Source organism: Spea bombifrons, chromosome 5 (genome assembly GCF_027358695.1).
Source record: "Spea bombifrons isolate aSpeBom1 chromosome 5, aSpeBom1.2.pri, whole genome shotgun sequence".
In the NCBI taxonomy this organism is placed as follows: domain Eukaryota; kingdom Metazoa; phylum Chordata; class Amphibia; order Anura; family Pelobatidae; genus Spea; species Spea bombifrons.
The window spans coordinates 39,338,055-39,356,679 of record NC_071091.1 but is presented as its reverse complement, the minus strand read 5'-3'; the positions used below and the strand labels follow the sequence as shown (position 1 = coordinate 39,356,679).

Genomic DNA, 18,625 nt, shown 5'->3' with positions numbered 1-18,625 from the left:
ATAATAATTTATATAATTGCTAACAGCAATCACACTCATATCATGCCCAGGCAACCAGTACATGTTAGAACCTGGGCATGATAGGAGTGTGATTTCAGCCTCCCTATGCCATGCTACTCCCCCCCCACACTTACATGCTATCACACACACACTCATTCACATTCATTCACCCCAGCCACACCTCCCCCCTGTTAATATTGATTTTCTATTGGCAAAACCCAGCCACCCCCATCCCTTGAATATGGGTCCCCTAACTATTTTTTTGGTAATACTTATATTTAGTTTTTTTCTTTTTTCCTGCTTGTCAAGAGGAACTCCAGTGTGAGTCCCACTCCCTCTAACGTCACATCTTCAAACCGGCAACCCAGCAACAAAGTTCAAAGCAGCCATTGTGCGGCTGTAAGACTGCATCCACTGGCCGCCTAATGAAGTTAAAGCGGCCAGCAGAGGCTGTTTTACAGCCGCTCGACAGCTGCTTTGAACTTCGCGACCAGTGGCAGCTTTGAATGTTGGTCTGCCAGCCCACGGCCCACATCGGCCCTGTCAATCCGGCCCTGACTGGGCCTATTTTCAGGTAGGGGCCTGGAGCTGCAGCTCCATCAGCTCCTACGTTAATCCTGCCCTGTGCCTAAGAACATATCTAATCTCGAGTATGACAGATGGACCTTTGAGAAATGTGTATAATCTTGGTCCCCTGGTGTGAATGCTCTCAAGATTTCATAGAGACCAGAAATTTCTTAGCTTGCTTTACTTGATAGTATATTGAAAGAAAAAAATGTGTATATATATATACGGAGTGATTGGTGTAATTCTTATATTTATAAATGGCTTGATGAAAATTCATTAAATAAATAATTAAAAAATAGGGACAGGAGTCAGCTTTGAAGTGCAAGAAAAAGTTCTTTGTCTCCTGTTCCATGTCTCCCGTTCCCTGTAGGTACAATGAACTTAATCTCCTTGACAATCACCTCAATCAGTTCTCTCAAAGTTTCAGGCATGAAGTAGCTTTTCAGGATTTTCCCTTGTAACCAGAAACAACCAAAAAATCACTCAGACACACCAGTGGTTTCTAACACATTTTTACACCACAGTCCAATACACTTATTCACCCACAAAGCTGTTATGTTACCTAATACTGAAAACTGCCTCTATGAGTTATACCTGCCCTGTTTGAAGAATTTTGACTGGCCCAGGGGGTATTTGCACCCTTACTTCAAAGGCCAGCATTTCCTTGTAGTTCACTTATTTTCTCTATTTTTGGGAACTCAGAACAGATAAATACTTAAAATGAGTGCCTAAGCAACCAACATACTACAAGCACAGTGTAAAGAGTGATACAGGTTTTGAATGTGTCTGCTCTGTAATAAGGTTGTATGCTTATCATATTTAATAAATGTTATGTTTTACTTTATACGTTGCCTATGAAGAAAGGGCTGTATCATTTCTCAGTGTTTTTCTCACCACAGGTAACTGTCAAAACCCCCCCTAAAATCAAGAGTGATATATCAGAAGTGAGCTTACAGGGTAACCATACAATGCAAATTAAGCTTTGTGTTTATGTGGCCAACTGGTATATTGGCAGAAGTTCACTTAGATGAACAAGAAGGAAGCCATTTGTGCTTGATGCATAAATGGGTTCGGATTCGGTGGTTCAGGCGGTGTAGGAAGGCCTAGATGGTGAGGCAGGGATAATAAGACCAAATATGAGACCATCTGCTACAAGAAAGGGCCACGGCAAACTCACATAAAGGAGAAATACAAATCACAGGCACATAGGCTCAGGGCCGGCTTTAGGGGTGTGCGACCTGTGCGGCCGCACAGGGTGCCATGGCAACAGGGGCACCTGCCTGGGACTTAAATTAAAACATCGGGGGGTTTTTTGTTTGTTTGTTTTTTTAACTTTATTTAACATCCTCCATGTTAAATAACATTTCTTTAACTTTATTTAACACGGAGGATGTTAAATAAAGTTAAAACAAAAAAAATGGTGTTTTAGAATCTTGCCCCCAGTTCTTGTATAGGTAAATATAACAGTAATCCTAACTAGAACATTTATATGTGGTTAGCCATCGTGAAATAGAATAGTACGGTAATACCTGATTTTCATTTTTACCAACATGTAAATTTACAAATTCCATTTATACTTGATACCTTTAGAAACTATTACATATTTATTATGTAGAAGATGTTTCCAAACTTGTAAACATTTCTATGTAAATATAATATGCTAGCATAGTCAAGATTTGCACAATGATATAGGTTATTCAAATAAATGACATCACCTGCTGAAAATTGTGCAAGAGGATTTTCCAAAGGCGTCTTCATGTCTGCTTTGGGTTGAGAAATGCCCCCAGTGGACCAATAGCATTGAGACATATATTGATATAACATCATTGTGTTTTCCAGGAATGCTCATTGAAGAGTCATATCAAGGCTTGCTGCCCTAGTTATCAGCGTGTAGTTTAACAGCACCTTTCTGTTTAGATGCCCATTGCTTTTTAAGCAGCCTGCTATTTGCATTAAATGAAAAGGCACTGAGTAAGTTTTCAAAAAAATATATACTATATACAATTGTACCAGCTAACATTATTTTAATCAATTAAGGATGTGTTTGGCTGAAATAATTACTGCTAATTAATCCAGTTAACCCCTTCAGTCCCAGGGGTTTTTGGTACCTCAAGTCCCGGAGCAATTTTGCCATTTTTGTGTTATGTCGGTTCAGCGATTATTCTCTTGTCCTGTGAATAGTGTACCATGTAAACTATATATTGTTTTTTCAAGGAGACATATCCAACTATATCTAACTATGGTATCTTTAGGATAATAAATGTAGTAAAAACTAGCAAAAATTAGAAAAAAACACCAAATTTTTTTTATAAATTTTGCCTCTGAATCCTCACAAAATTAGGTAAAGTGATGGAAAATCCTCCCCAAGTTTATCAATTCAGGTGTCCTGATTTCAGAAATACCTAATTTATATAGATTTTCCATACTTTCCCAACACTATAAGGTGTACATTATTCATAGAATTTTTATGCTTATGGCTTAACGGGCTTGGGGGTTGTGAACGCGGGCAGAAGGGTTATACTGTTTAGATGTTGTGTTAGGGCAATGGGATGTAAGTTTTTTTTTTCTTTTTTTCTTTTTTTATTTTTTTTGTATTTTTTATATATATATTTTTTTAAAATGTTTAGAGGTCCTCTTAGGGACCTCTTGAACATTTTATTAATGCCAGTGATGTCACAATGACATCACTTAGCTCACTTTATTTTTTTATATTATTATTTATTGTATTATTTTAGTGATTCATTTTTTTTTTTAAATCACTAACCATTTTTTTTTTCTTCGTTTTGTGATCCCCTGCACCGATCGCACTGTGATTTCTATGCAAGTCCCCATAGACTTGCATACAGATCACAATCTCTGTGCCTCATCAGAGCGATGACCTTCCGGGTGACGTCAGCAGTGACGCGACCTGGAAGGGAATGCCCGATCAAGCGACTGGCGTTTAAAAATGTTTTCAGGCGTTCGTTACGGAAGCTGTTACTGGAGATCGGGCAGCAAAAAGCCAGAGATGCTGGCTTCTGCTGTCAGGGGTCGAGTGCAGGCTGGGGGAGTGCAGGCTGTTTGACATCCTGATCTCCCATGTAGCGGCAAGGATGTGTCCCTGCCGCTGCAAGAAGAGCAGGATGTACCGTTATATTCATAGGGGATTCTTGCGATGCGTTTTTTGGAAGTAACGGTACGTCCGTAGGGGACTGAAGGGGTTAAAAGAAGTTTGGTGCTTGTTTTTGGTGGCACCCGGGGCGGATCCTGTATGTGGTCCCCACACACAACCTTTAGGCTAGGTTTCCACTTGTTTTTTTTTTTGCTAAAAACGCCCATAAAAACGCCAATTCAGCCACATGGCGTTTTTTTTGTGAAAAAACGCTGCAGCCAGATGTTAGCTGTTCTTCAATAGGAAATCGCACAATGCCATATCCACTTGGCGTTTTTTTTGTTTGGCGTTTTTCAGTCCTCTCTGGCGTTTTTCTGCTTTTTTGGGCTCTGTGGCAGTTTTTCAAAAATGTTGACACTCTGGCGTTTTTTGCAAGGAAATCTTGTCGTTTTTCTCCAATAGAAGTCTATGGGAGAGAAAAACGCCATGAAAAAGCCATGTGGGTTTTTTGCCTTGGCGTTTTTTATGGCGTTTTTTTCCACAGTTACAAAACAGGGGCAGGACCCAGTATCTGTGTGTCCTACGAGAAATGGCTGGAAACAAACAGTTTCACACAAAACAAAGTTCATATTGAATTTTACACCATTTGGAACAAACATGCCATTACAAACAAACATACCCGACACATTAACTGGATCCTGCGTGCCAAAAGCAACAGCAAACAATTTGCACCATCATTTGGGGCCAATCTTCCTAGAGGAGCAGACATTCGGAATAAAGCATGCCTTACAAACCACAGAAAAGAGACAAAAGGGTCCGCTGGGGCATTTAAGTAGAACTCTACCAAGGAAATGACATCAGGAGGGGGCAGATACTTGCCATTTATCCGAATCCCTTTTAGCTGGGTGACAATTCCAACGTGTAAAGGCTGGAAAAACTGCCTAAGGTCAAAAAAAGCAATTTCCACAGGAAGGCTAAAATGCCAGAAAAAACTCCAGAAAAAACGCCAAAATGCAGGAAAATGCAGTGGCAGTTTTCTTGGCGTTTTTCCTGGCGTTTTTCATCAAGAAAAAAACGCAGGACAAAAACCCAAGTGGAAACCTAGCCTAAGGCTAGGTTTCCACTTAGGTTTTTGTCCTGCGTTTTTTTGTTAATGAAAAACGCCAAGAAAACTGCCACTGCATTTTCCTGCATTTTGGCGTTTTTTCTGGCGTTTTAGCCTTTCTGTGGAAATTGCTTTTTTTGACCTTAGGCAGTTTTTCCAGCTTTTACAAGTTAGAAGTTTCACCCAGCTAAAAGGGATTAGGATAAATGGCAAGTATCTGCCCTCTCCTGATGTCATTTACTTGGTAGACCCTTTTGTCTCTTTTCTGTGGTTTGTAAGGCATGCTTTATTTCGAATGTCTGCTCCTCTGGGAAGATTGGCCCCAAATGATGGTGCAAATTGTTTGCTGTTGCTTTTGGCACGCAGGATCCAGTTGATGCGTCGGGTATGTTTGTTTGTAATGGCATGTTTGTTCCAAATGGTGTAAAATTCAATATGAACCAGTCCAGGACTTTGTTTTGTGTGAAACTGTTTGTTTTCAGCCTATTTCTCGTAGGACACACAGATACTGGGTCCATCCTCTGCATTGTAACTGTGGAAAAAACGCCATAAAAAACGCCAAGGCAATAAACCCACATGGCTTTTTCATGGCGTTTTTTCTCTCCCATAGACTTCTATTGGAGAAAAACGCCAAGATTTCCTTGCAAAAAACACCAGAGTGTCAACATGCTGCGATTTTGAAAAACTGCCAGAGCCCAAAAAAGCAGAAAAACGCCAAAGAGGACTGAAAAAACGCCAAACAGAAAAACGCCAAGTGGAAATGGCATTTTGCGATTTCCTATTAAAGAACAGCTAACATCTGGCTGCTGCGTTTTTTCACTAAAAAAACGCCAGGTGGCGCTATTGGCGTTTTTATGGGCGTTTTTAGCAAAAAAAAACCAAGTGGAAACCTAGCCTTATAGTGCAAAGATATCCACAAACAAATTAATGTTGGCAAATACAAATTTGTAAACTGTATGTCAACTGGAAAAAACTGGAAATCTGAAAAAAATTTTTACCTTATAAATACATTAAATACGTTTAAATAAATAACATTTACTGAACAGATATGGTACAGCATAACCCCCATCACTATACGATGAGCTAGACATTGACGGTAGTGCACCATATATACTAAGCCAGACATTGACGTGGTAGCCCTCTGCCCCTGAAAAAGCCTGCCTGTGCCACCTCTGCCCCTTTAGCAGCTTGTCTGTGCCACCTCTGCCCCTTTAACAGCCAGCCTGTGCCACCTCTGCCCCCATAAACAGCCTGCCCGTGCCACCTCTCTGTCCCCTAAACAGCCTGCCTATGCCACATCTGCCCCCATAAACAGCCTGCATGCACCACCTCTAGCCCCCATAAACAGCCTGCCTGTGCTCTGCCAACTTAACAGTCTGCGTGTCCCATTTCTCACTCATTCACCCATACGGCCTCCCACAAGCCCTTCCCTTTCCTGCAGTTTTCACTGGTCTGGGGGCTGGCCTAGCAGCAATGGGGCTGCACAGATGCCCTTAGGTACGCTACTGCTGGGTTTCTCAGTTAGCAGGCTACATGGGGATATCTCCTCTCTGGGGATGGGAGTCACTTGGGACTGTTAAATGGACCACGTGAACATACAAACCTTAATTAAGGACAGAAGTAGGTCTTTTATACACAACCGAACAAAAGGGAGATTTATAAAAAAACTGGTGACGATTTAAATTAGATTGATTTAAAGAGATCAACAAGTACACTCAATAATGCACACCCTTGTGATGGGGATAAGGTGGCTCACGGGAGAATTGACTCAACTCTCCAGGGTGGGCGGGCAACCAAAAGGATAGGCGTCTACTTTATCCTTGTTATCCTACGGGCAACGGTCAGAAATTGGAGAAGTGCTTGCTTTCTCTGTTACTCGCTAGGGGATCAGCACAGGCAAGATGGTTCAATTTTTAGCATATATAGCCGACCAATACCAATTCTGGCCCTTTCCCTTGCTGGGCACTGGCACGTATCTGACTTGATATATATTAAATTCATAATCATTCCACATTTGATTTTATATCCTTAGCAGAGATAGATTTTAGTGGTATTATAGACAGGGTAGAATCTAACCCCCTAGTTGTAATCCAAATATATAACTGTGTATTTGACCTTGCTTATATATGCCATCAACAGATGGCTTTCTCTCCCTTTTTTTCCAAGACATCTTCGTCATCTCTAGTTCAACCTCTATTGTTTTCCTGCCTCTTCTAGTGTCACTTTCTTGAGCAGTCCTCATGTTTTAGCCTGTCTCGCCACTTTTTTTTGCCACTCCTCGTCTGCAACCACCAGGGGAGGGCTGGCAGCCTAAGGCTTGGGGGGCAAGTCAAGTGAAGTGGCCCGTTGTGCCACGAATCAGCCCACCATACATGGCCATCTTTTCCTGAATGCATATTCATTATAAAAATACAAATATGATTCAAATGTGGTTCAACATAAGTAAATTTAATAGCAACAAAGGATGGTAAAAAAAAAAAAAAGCAAAACCTAATGTCCCCCTGATGCTCAGCCAGTTAAATGCCCCCCATGATACTGGCTGAGGATTATGGGAAGTATAGTACACAGCAGCAGGAAAATTGTAAAGGCTAATATGAGTACCCTACCAGGATCATACCATAAAGTGGGCTGATTGGGGACAGAGCTGACACTGAAGAGCTGAATGGGGACAGCAATGACACGGGGGCTGAAGGGAGGCAGAGATGACACTGGGGAGCTGAATGGGGACAGCAATGACATGGGGGGTCGAAAGGGGACAGAGGTGACACTAGGAGGAGCTGATTGGAGACAGAGATGACACTGGGGAGCTGAATGGGGACAGCAATGACATGGGGGGTCGAAAGGGGATAGAGGTGACACTGGGAGGGGCTGATTGGGGACAGAGGCGACACTGGGGAGCTGAATGGAGACAGCAATGACATGGGGGGGCTGATTGGGGACAGAAGTGACACTGGGGACACACACACACACCTATTTTTTAGTTTTTAACGAATACAATAAAAATATATAGCTTGTACAACAATAAATTGGCTTACTAACCTTCTACTTCCACTTTTGAGGGGTTTCGTCTAGACCTCCATCCCCTGGTAGCAACAGACTGTTTTCTATGTATACAGGATGTCACTGACACGACATCCGGTGCTCCAGCAGTCTGAGTGCGAGGGGTGGAGCTTTCACCCCTCACGCTGCTCCCATCACTATGCGGCCATCAGATTGCTGGAAAACTGATCGAAACGGCCGCTGGGTGCTGATGCCGCCGGCCGGAGCTACTTTAATACTTTAAGAAAAAAAATTTGTATGGCAAGCCGGATCGGCAATTAAATGAACAAAAAAAGTATTAAAGTAGCTCCGGCCGGCGGCATCAGCACGCATCGGCCGTTTAGATTAGTTTTCCAGCAGTCTGATGGCCGCATAGTGATGGGAGCAGCGTGAGGGGTGAAAGCTCCACCCCCTCGCACTCACTTTTCACCCCTCACGCTGCTCCCATCACTTGGCGGCCATTGCATACGGCCGCTGGGTGCTGATGCCGCCGGCAGGCGCTGCTTTAATACTTTTTTTTTCATTTAATAGCCGATCCGGCTTGCCATATTCCATTTTTTTTTTTTAAGTATTAAAGTAGCGCCGGCCGGCGGCATCAGCACCCAGCGGCCTTTTAGATTAGATTTCGGGCGGCCTGGGGGGCAATTGCCCCCCTGCCCAGCCCGCCCCTGGCAAGCACCTTAATAATTTTGTGTAACCAAATAATTGGTGGAATATTTATTGGCTTGCGTAATGACACGGGTAACTCTTTAATTAGTCATTCATTTGCTTCTTCATTCTGCTATTACTGAGATTATACTGCAATTTTTTGTAATGCATTTTATTATGCACAAGATTCTCTTTCATGTTCATTCAACAGAGGCCTCATTCTCTCTGAGTATCTGCCTGCATTACCATTCAAATACCTATTCAGGTGGTACAGTGAAAAGCAGCTGTTTTATTCTGGTACTCCACAATATAAAAACATCCAGCTGTCCGTATTCTGTATATTCCGTATTTCGCTTAATGGTTCTCAGCTTAGTCTTTGCTTGGTCATAATTAAGTTTCCAGTCATAGGCTGTTCCATTTTACAGTTATGTAATTAATTATGAAAGTACACCATGTTTGTTTATTGTCATTCAATAATGGACATTTTAAGCATGTATTAATGTGCTTACATTTTAGGGGTATTGCATTAGAAGAAAATCAATAGGCATCACGTGGACATTAACACTGCTACTTCATTCAAAGAAAGGCGCCTGTCTTTGGATATAATATTGCCATGGTAACATCTGCCGCTTCCTCTTAAATAGAAGTGAAGACCAGAAGGTGCCATTAGAGGAAAGAATTGCAGTGGAGTAAAACTGAAAGCTGCTCTGGACCAGGCTTTTATATTAGTAAGTAAGATTAACGTTTGGAGAAAATGTATTTCTGAATTATTTTATTTGCTTCTGCACTATAATATGAATAACAGACATGACTATTTTAGTATTTTGTTCCACAATTTAGCTATTCAGTGTGTTAAAGTTTTTTATAATATGATCACCAGATAAAAAAAAAATATATATATATTTTGTAGACATCCAGTACTATACATATTTTATATTCGATCTCTGGTCCTGTCTTATGTTCAGGATAGCCTTATGCCTATCTCATGCATGTTTCAATCCCCTCATTGTATTAACTGCTACTACTACTTTTGGAAAGATACCACACTTTCTACCACCTCTCTGTGAAGGAAAAATTACATCTAAGCTTCTGACACTGTAGTTGTTGCATGTGACCTCTTGTCCCAATGTATCTCCTCTTTTGAAATATACTTTCCTTGTACCTTGTTGAATCCCTTTATGTATGTAAATGCTTCTATCTATAATGGGCAGGCCAAATAACCCAAATGGTTCTTCCATAAAAATTCAGTTTTTTATATTTATATTCAATCTTTCTCTTCTCTCTTCCAAACTATACATTTTGAGATCCTGCAGTCTGTCTTTTATGTCCTGCAAACCATTTTAGTAGCCCTTCCCTGATCTTTCTCCAGAGATTAGATCACTTCCACTGGGTGGACTTTCCATTGTATCACTTAAAAAAGCCTTTCTTAGTAACTAAAAGAGATAAACAAATAACAGATGACGCCCTAATAATAAAGGTTGAGCATTTTGTGCAAGACAAAGTATATTTCACAGAAATAGGGAACAGTAAGTTTGTTCACCCAGCAATAGTGCCGTTTGAAAATGAATAATGCATGGAACAGTTGTGTCCAGGAGCTGGAAAGAAAATCCATAATTATAACAATCATTTCAGCAGGCAGATTAAAAAATATTATTTGCATTTGCATGATACAAACTAGAGCAGCTCCTAATGTATGTAACCATGACCTATGATAAAACATATTACACGTTATTCTGAATCATATCTGGATCAAAAAATATATAAAGGAGAAGTCTGAAGTGAGTGGTTAGTAATTACCCCATATTCTCAAGTATATGTGTAGGGTCTTAAATGATAGACTATGCCATTAACAATTTATTCTTCTCACTATAAGCCCAACAATGTGCTATTTAGATTGTATAACACCTACACCAATATGAATTTATTTCCATCACATGCAATTAAACATAATCTTTACTAAAAGTTCTGTAGTAGTTAAAAATGTCTCTGGCTTGCCAATATTAACATATTACATCACTGATTTATTTCAGTGATTCCTCAAGGTTCACATGTTGGTAAGCGCTGTGAACATGAATTATTAATGGTTATTGACCAAGTTATATACACTAGCCAGAATGACATCTGCATGATAATCTACTGCTTTCACAATAATATATTTTGTAAGGTATAAATCAAATGCTTGTTATTGATCCTACTTTTAAAAAAATATGCTAAACAAAATAATTTAAATGTTGAAACGTTAATCATTGTCACATGATAATGAAAAGTTACTCAGAAGGGAGGTATGTTTTAATAAGTTATATCCTGTAGGTAGGCAAAAATATCACGACAGTTTTGTAATTAGACCAGTAAGGTCTCTTCTTTTCAGCTCCTTATGTATTGTTATATCTAAATTTGAATTCTGAGTCATAAGCTGACCTCAATGAGTGAAGTAGAAGTCTGTCTGTTTTCTCCATAAAATGCAAACTGGGAAAGCTGTTGGTTCTATTTACATTTATGGTAAAAAAAAAAAAAAAGGTGCCAGAGACAATAAGGAGCTTGAAAAAGAAGTTTTAGTGAAAATGTCAAGCTTACTTGCCCATGCATTAGTGTATAAAATACACAGATATATAGAAAAAAAGTAATTCTTAAAAGTGGTGTTATTGCCACAGCGATTAATGGAAAGCTCCAATTACCAGGGACTTTGCATTCCTTGCTATGGTGATAAAGCCACTTTTCAATCTGTGCATCAGCGATTGATTTTTGAAATAGTAACACAAATATAATTATTAGATTACATTAATACATTAGTTTTCAAAAATATGTTAAATAGTAACAACACCTTCAAATTCATTACTGTGGTTTATTTCTAAATTTCAGGAGAAGAAAAATTTAATCATGTCAACAGAACATGTGTCGCCACTTGACATCACAGAAGACAGATTGGATAAGGGAGAACAGCTTTTAGGTAAATATAATTACTGGTGATAATGCGTTATCATTCATTAGTAGAAACGTGAGTCATCCTCAGCTAAAGCACATAAGATAATGGTTCACCCTGAGGAAACATGATATCTTTTGCCTTCTGGTAAAAAGCATGATGCCAGATGGGGATGGCCTCACATTAATCAAAAGTACAATTCAGAATGGCCTGTGAGTTCAAATATCTTTAATAATAGATAGTTTCTTAAAGGAATCTTGTATTCAGTAAGTAAATCCATTATAATTAAGCAGAATATGTAACGTAATGACCTAAAGGAATGTACTGGAACTAATGTCTCAATTTTTTAAGATGGCACAAAATTATGTAAGGTAATAAACTCTGAGCAGGATGTAATTTCCCTGCAAAGGATTTAGTCAAAAGGGGAGACTGGGCAGTTAATTGGCAGATGCTTTTTAAGTGCACACGGGTAAGAAAAACAAAAATGCTAATTATACTCTAAATGGTTGTGTGTTCCTTTATGAAAAAGGATTTGGGTGTTCTTATTGACAATAGACTATGCAGATGTGCACACTCTTAGGCAGCTCTTGCTAAGGCAAGCAATATGGAAAAAGTAAAATGTTCGTGCGCTAAGCTAGTTCCAGGCTCAAATAATACACGTGTAAATGAAGCCTACCAAATAGGTGTGAGCATGCTGCAAATACAGTGTAAACAAAAAACAAAAACTGTATGTGCTGCTCACCCTAATAAAGTTGGCAACAAATATATAAACATAATATAAATGAGAGGTTTTGGTTATATGAATTGGCCGAGGCATTATTAAGCCCACCGCCACGTCAAGGTTCCTCTGTATAAAGTGATCTCCCCAACTGGCCTATTTACACTATGGATGCTGTGCCAGCTCAGCACAGCCTGTAAATATGGTATTAAATGTTGGTAGAGCATGACTCCTATCATTATATAGTAATCCTGACACTGAGTGTGATACAGCATGACTTCTATCATTATATATCGATCCAGACAAAGGGTAGCACAGCATGACTCCTATTACTATATAGCTATCCAGTCACTGAAAGTGGTAAAGTATAACTCTTTCTCATTGAATAGTGAGCTAAACACAGACGGTAGCTCCTATCATTAAATATAGCCAGTCCCAGAAGATGGTACAACATAACTCCCATCAATATATACTGAGCCAGACATTGATGGTGGTACAGCATAACTCCCATCACTTTATAATGAGTCAGGCACTGATGGGTGGTACAGTATGACTTCTATCACTATATACTGAGCCAGACATTGTCGGTGGTGCAATGCTATAACCTAGGCATGATAGGATTGTGATTGCTGTTAACAATCATATATATGTATATTAACCCCTTGACTGCTAACGACGGCATGGTGCCGTCGCTAGCAGTCCCAGTCAGGTGCAAACGACGGCACCATGCCGTCGCTAGCACTCTCCTACCTTGATGGGGGTCTGTGGACCCCCATCATCACCCATGTTCACGAATGAACATGTCGCTATGGTTAGAAAAAACATATTTTCTAGCGGCGATCTGCCCGTCATTTTGAAGGGCATCGCTGGGACCACCCGATCCGGCCGGTGACGTCGCGCGTAATGACGCGATGACGTCACCGCGCAACTTTATTGAGAACAATTGTCAGTTTTCACGGTATGGGGGCATGCTGCTTAGATGCCTGTATCTCAGGCATCTGAGCAGCTACAGACCCCCAACATATACCATTGGAAAGGTAATCGCCTCACCTTTCCAACGGTATAATGCCTGTAAAAAAAGAATAAAAAATATTATGTTAAAAAAATAAAAATGTACAAAAAAAGTAAAAAAAATGATTTGGGGGTCTCTAAAGGCAGATAAATAAAGATCAAAATTGCCTAGAGACCCCCAAATTAAATTATCTAAACATAAACTGGTTTAACTTTAAAAAAAAAAAAAAGTTTAAGTATTCTAGGTAAATGATCACTGTGGTAGCCAATGTTACCACAGTGATCATACAGCTATAAAAAGTCACATTCCCTTTTTAAAAATGGCCGATACTAAATTTTAACCCCATGATCCCTTTGATCATGGGGTTAAATTTAGCCAATGGTAGAGTAAGGCAATTTTTGAAATCCAGATGAACTGCAAAAATCAGCCGTATAGCCTGTAGTACGTAAGTTAACCATGTCATCCCTGGAGCCCCTTGCATTTTTACTGCAAAACTTATTTTTGCCGTAAAAATGATTTTTTTCTCCCTTTACGATCATCTCTTTGGGATTGTAAGGGGAAAGAATGGTGTGTGTGCTTCTGCGAGTGAATGTATGGAAAGTATGGTGTGTGCTTCTGCGAGTGAATGGAGATATGAAAAGCGTGTGTATGGGTTGAAGCCTTGACGTGGCATTACTGCTCACGTAAGAAGTTAAATTATGGCACAAAAAGTACATATTTTCAAAAACTACACCCCTCGGCGCATCAAATGAGGGGCTGCATGTGTTTCTAGGACAAACCTGGAGTGCGCAAGACACAAATGAACATGTCGCTATGGTTAGAAAAAACATATTTTCTAGCCAAAGCGACATATTCCATCATTATCTGTGAACTTAACTTTTGTCCTAGAAATACATGTAACCCCTCATTTGAAGCTCCAAGGGGTGTAGTTTCTTGAAATGTGTACTTTATGTACCCCAATTTAACTTCCCAGATGTCTAGACCACCTTAACTTCAGATACGGCAGATTGGAGAATCTTGTTAAAAAATTGTCTTAAAACATTTAGGGGCGATGCCTGCATTTAGACAGCTCTAGACAGCTGGGAAGTTAAATTATGGTACATAAAGTATATATTTTCAGAAACTACACCCCTTGGCGCATCAAATGAGGGGCTTCATGTGTTTCTAGGACAAACCTGGAGTGCGGAAGACATAAATGAACTTGTCGCTTTTAATTTTATTTATTTTTTATTTTTATTTGTGTGATATTTACTTATTTGTTGTGCACGTCAGATTTGTGATACAAATACAAATAAGACCTCATTTGCTGCGGCTGGGGGTGTAGTTTCTAAAAATATATAGTTTAGTTGGCATATTTTAACATCCCGGGCAGCTAGAGCTGTTTAATTGATGCAGCCATGCATTAAATTTAAAGATGAATTTTGTGATAGTCTAATAAATTTAACTTTTAGCAATAAAATATTAGAAAAACACAGTCTACTGTTCTCAATGTCTGTTTATTTTAGACCGGTTACCTACTACAAATATTTAGCAACACAGGTTTTGATATTAGAGTTTAGAAAAATAACATTACAAACTAGTTTTTATTGAGTTGGAAGTGAAAAATTACACTTTTTTCCCATTTTTGGTTGTATTTTGCAAACCTAATGAGACATACACATATAAAAATGGTATATTTGGAATCTGCTGGATGTGCTGAAAAAAACAATATATGGTTTGTATAGTTTATTCCCAAGAAATTTACTTGAAACACGTTTAAACGTGAGATGCACCAAAATGCCGAAAACTAGCTTAGCACCAGGGTGTGAAATGGCTTAGCAGCCAAGGGGTTAATATTGTTATTGATTTTTTTGTCCAATTTTGGTGTGTTACTTTCAGTAAAAGTATGTGTGTGTGTTTTTTTTGTTTTGTTTTGTTTTGTTTTTAAAGGTGAGAGGGGGATGTTTTCGGTTTCGGCCAAGTGAATGCTGAATTTTCAGTTGCGGTCCAGAATTTTCATTTCGGTGCATCCCTACTATATACTAAGCCAGACACTGAAGTGGTAGGCCTACACCACATCAATGTTTGGCTTAGTATATAGTGATAGGGGTTATGCTGCATTATTGTCAATGTCTGGCTCAATGTATAGTGATAGGGATTACGCTGTACCACCGTCAATGTCTGCCTCAGTATATGGTGATAGGTGTTATGCTGTACCACCATCAGTGCGTGCCTCAGTATATAATAACAACAGTTATCCTATACCACCGTCAATGTTTGCCTCAGTATATGGTGATAGGTGTTATGCTGTACCACCGTCGGTGCGTGCCTCAGTATATAATGATAACAGTTATCTTATACCGCCGTCAATGTTTGCCTCATTATATAATGATAACAGTTATACTGTACCACCGTCAATGTTTGCCTAACGATAGAAGCTATGCAGTTTTAAAGTGTGTGGGGGTGCCATATACAGGATCCGCCCCAGTTGCCAAATGCTCTAGGTACGCCCCTACATAGACTTTCATGTATTACTAAAAGATATATAGAGCCCTCCATCAATTAAGAGGGACTTAGCGACAGTTTGACACTTTTAAGGAGGCCATACTATCATCAAATTTGGCGGGAACTTTTTTATCTGGTTTTTACTCATGCTTTGCCATTTTGATTTTTTTTATGCATAGAAATGGGCTACTGTATTAAAAACTCCATTTTAGTAGATCAAGTAGTGTTAATTAGGTTAGTTAATTCTTCCCCGGTTCAAAAAAGAAGTCGACCTACTGTAATTTTTTTAAACTGGGGGTGTTGCATATAGGAAAAGGATTTTAAAAATTAAAAGGATAGATATGGTGGGATTATATATATATATATATATATATATATATATATATATATACATTTTTTTTACTTTTTGGGTAAATTTTTACTTTTTGGGTTGAGATCCACCGTGTTTTTAAAAAAAATTGGTTTAGGGATCTCTGTTAGCACAGGGCAACACCTTTAATGTATCTGGCCTGTATAGAATATCGTTCCTCGGGCAAATCACTCTTATTTGACCAATCTGAGGCCATTCTTCATATATAAACCATTATCTTTCAAAGTTAGATGGGGGGGAAACATTTTGCAGAAAATTGTTTTTTTTTAAACAAAGATATAGTATCAGATATTATAATTTAAAAAAAAAAGAACATTTTCATTGCAAGTTTGTATGTAACTTAATTAGATTTTAAATATTCCATACAAATTGATTTTGATTAATTCAAATTAAATAATTTTTAATATTTCATCTTGGATTAAGAGGTTTTGTTTACTCACAGATAACCTATCTGAACAACTGATCAGAAGCTGTGACATCCAAATTAAAGCAAGACAAAAGACTCCGCAAGTCTCCCAGAGCAAGGAGGTGGCACAAAAACATCCCCGCAGAAAAGACACACCAGCGTTACACACACCACCAATCTTACAAGGCAAGGATGAATGTTGTATTAGAATATAAAAGTTTTTCAGTTGATTAAAACTGTGTTTTACAAAATTATACTAGGTTTATATTCCCTCTTTAAAACAATATACCGATGGCCAGTTACTTGTTTATTAGAGATACAGGTATCTGGCAGGTTCTCCTGCAGACTTGGAGACTTTCGTGGTCGTTTTAGTGAGAACATTTTCTTCATATTCAACAAAATTCCACCTTCCGTCCACGGATTCCATTCCGTTTTTGGGTATCCCATTCGTTCGTCCAGTTGCCATGGAAACAAGAAATAAATGCATAGAAGAAGTTGAATACGGAATTTGAAACCAATGGTCGGAAAAAAAGAGGGTCAAAATTAGCTTCATTTATTTTACTCTAACACCAGCTGGCATCCACAACAAAAATATATGAAACAAAAAGCTGCTGCTAGAGGCACAAGTACTTTAAAAACTCCACAGTTAGCAGTCACATTTAGAAGCATCTAGCATTCAACCTTATTGAAGCTCAGTCAAATTACATCCAATAGATTAGATTAGACAATAGATTTAGCAGTAGTGCGCAGTGCCAACTAGGGGCTGTAAAGGCAAATAAGATATTGGCATATATTAAATGGAGTAATGACTCACGGGAGGAAGATATTATTCTGCCTCTTTACAGGTCCATGGTAAGACCTCACCTTGAATATGCAACTCTGGGCACCTTTTCTTAAAAAAAGACATTATGGAGCTACAGAAAGTTCAGAGGAGGACCACAGAACTAATAAGGGGAATATAAAGTTTTAGTTATCAAGAAAGGCTAGAAAAGTTACATTTGTTTACACTATAGAAACGGCAACTTAGAGGGGATATGATAATGTCATATAAATATGTACAGGGCCCATACAAAGGACTTTCTAAAGACCTGTTCATTAATAGAACATTGCAAAGGACAAAAGGTCACCTGCTAAGACTTAAAGAAAGGAGATTTAGTCCATCACACCAGAGGGGATTTTTTACAGTAAGGACAATAAAAGTATAAAATTCACTGCCTGAAGAGGTGGTCCTAGCAAATACATTAGATGCCTCTAAAAGGGGCCTGGATATTTTTTAATGAAGCAGAACATAGCAGGGCTATGTATGATAGGAATTATTATTTATTTAGTGCTTGTTGATCCAAGGAGAAATCTGATCCATTTGGAGTAAAGAAGGAATGACTCCATTCCAAATTGCTGACATAGGGTTTTTTGTTGCCTTCTTTTGGATCAACGGTGGTAAACAAGGAACAGGAAAATGGTTGAGCTTGATGGACGCAAGTCTCTTCTCAACCTAAACTACTATAACCTATAAACTGTAAAAATGTAGCAAATTAATGTTGTTTCTTAACTTTAATATGTAGATAAACTGCATCAGAGAAACCTCAGTGTATCAGTATCACCGTGTCTGTGATTATTGGTTGAGGGCAGTAGATGTATATGTTATCACATCTAACTTGTGGATTTTCTTTGTTCCCTTTCTTAAAAAAAATATATTTCATCAGATTTCTCAGATAAATTAATGAAAACCCGTGATGCAATAAAGAGACAACAAACAAGTAAAACAATCCATCCTGTGTACAATAATGAGCAGGTGCTGATGAAACCTAAAAGAAAAGACACCCCTGCTTTATACATATCACCTCTTCTCCCAGGTATGTACATTGCTCAGTGGTAGTTATTGTATACAACCATTCCTTGCATTTTGTAGTCATAAAATTTCTACATGTTGTGTCTCTGATGCTTTAATTAGGATGAGTTTAAACAATTCTCTTGCATTACTAGTGTTTTATTCTACCTACCATACTTGCCCCTATTACTGTATCTCTTTTTATCCGGACTTGTACATTCATAAGGCAGATCTGTTAAATTACTAAATGGGGTGTGCATGCAAGTAAGACTAGGTTCAAAAGTCTAAAAGTTGGACTAAAACACAGACACCATCCTGTGCCCCTCCCCGTCAACTCCTGGGTTGTGGAATAGAGGGGATTAAGTAGAAACTGATTTTAAAAGCATTAAGAAGAACATGATAAAGAACAGAGGACACCAACTGTAGGTGATATTTAT

General features: G+C 38.8%; 1 protein-coding gene across 1 annotated transcript in view; it reads left to right on the top strand.

Moving 5' to 3' along the window:
• The first annotated feature begins 9,084 nt into the window (after positions 1 to 9,084).
• Positions 9,085 to 18,625, top strand: part of PPP1R17 (protein phosphatase 1 regulatory subunit 17) — a 34,678-nt gene continuing 25,137 nt past the window's right edge. The window contains exons 1-4 of the mRNA XM_053466981.1: positions 9,085 to 9,178; positions 11,310 to 11,397; positions 16,397 to 16,546; positions 18,064 to 18,213. Of these exons, the coding sequence (XP_053322956.1) occupies positions 11,328 to 11,397; positions 16,397 to 16,546; positions 18,064 to 18,213 (370 nt within the window). The 5' untranslated portion in view covers positions 9,085 to 9,178; positions 11,310 to 11,327. The remainder of the gene's footprint in view (positions 9,179 to 11,309; positions 11,398 to 16,396; positions 16,547 to 18,063; positions 18,214 to 18,625) is intronic.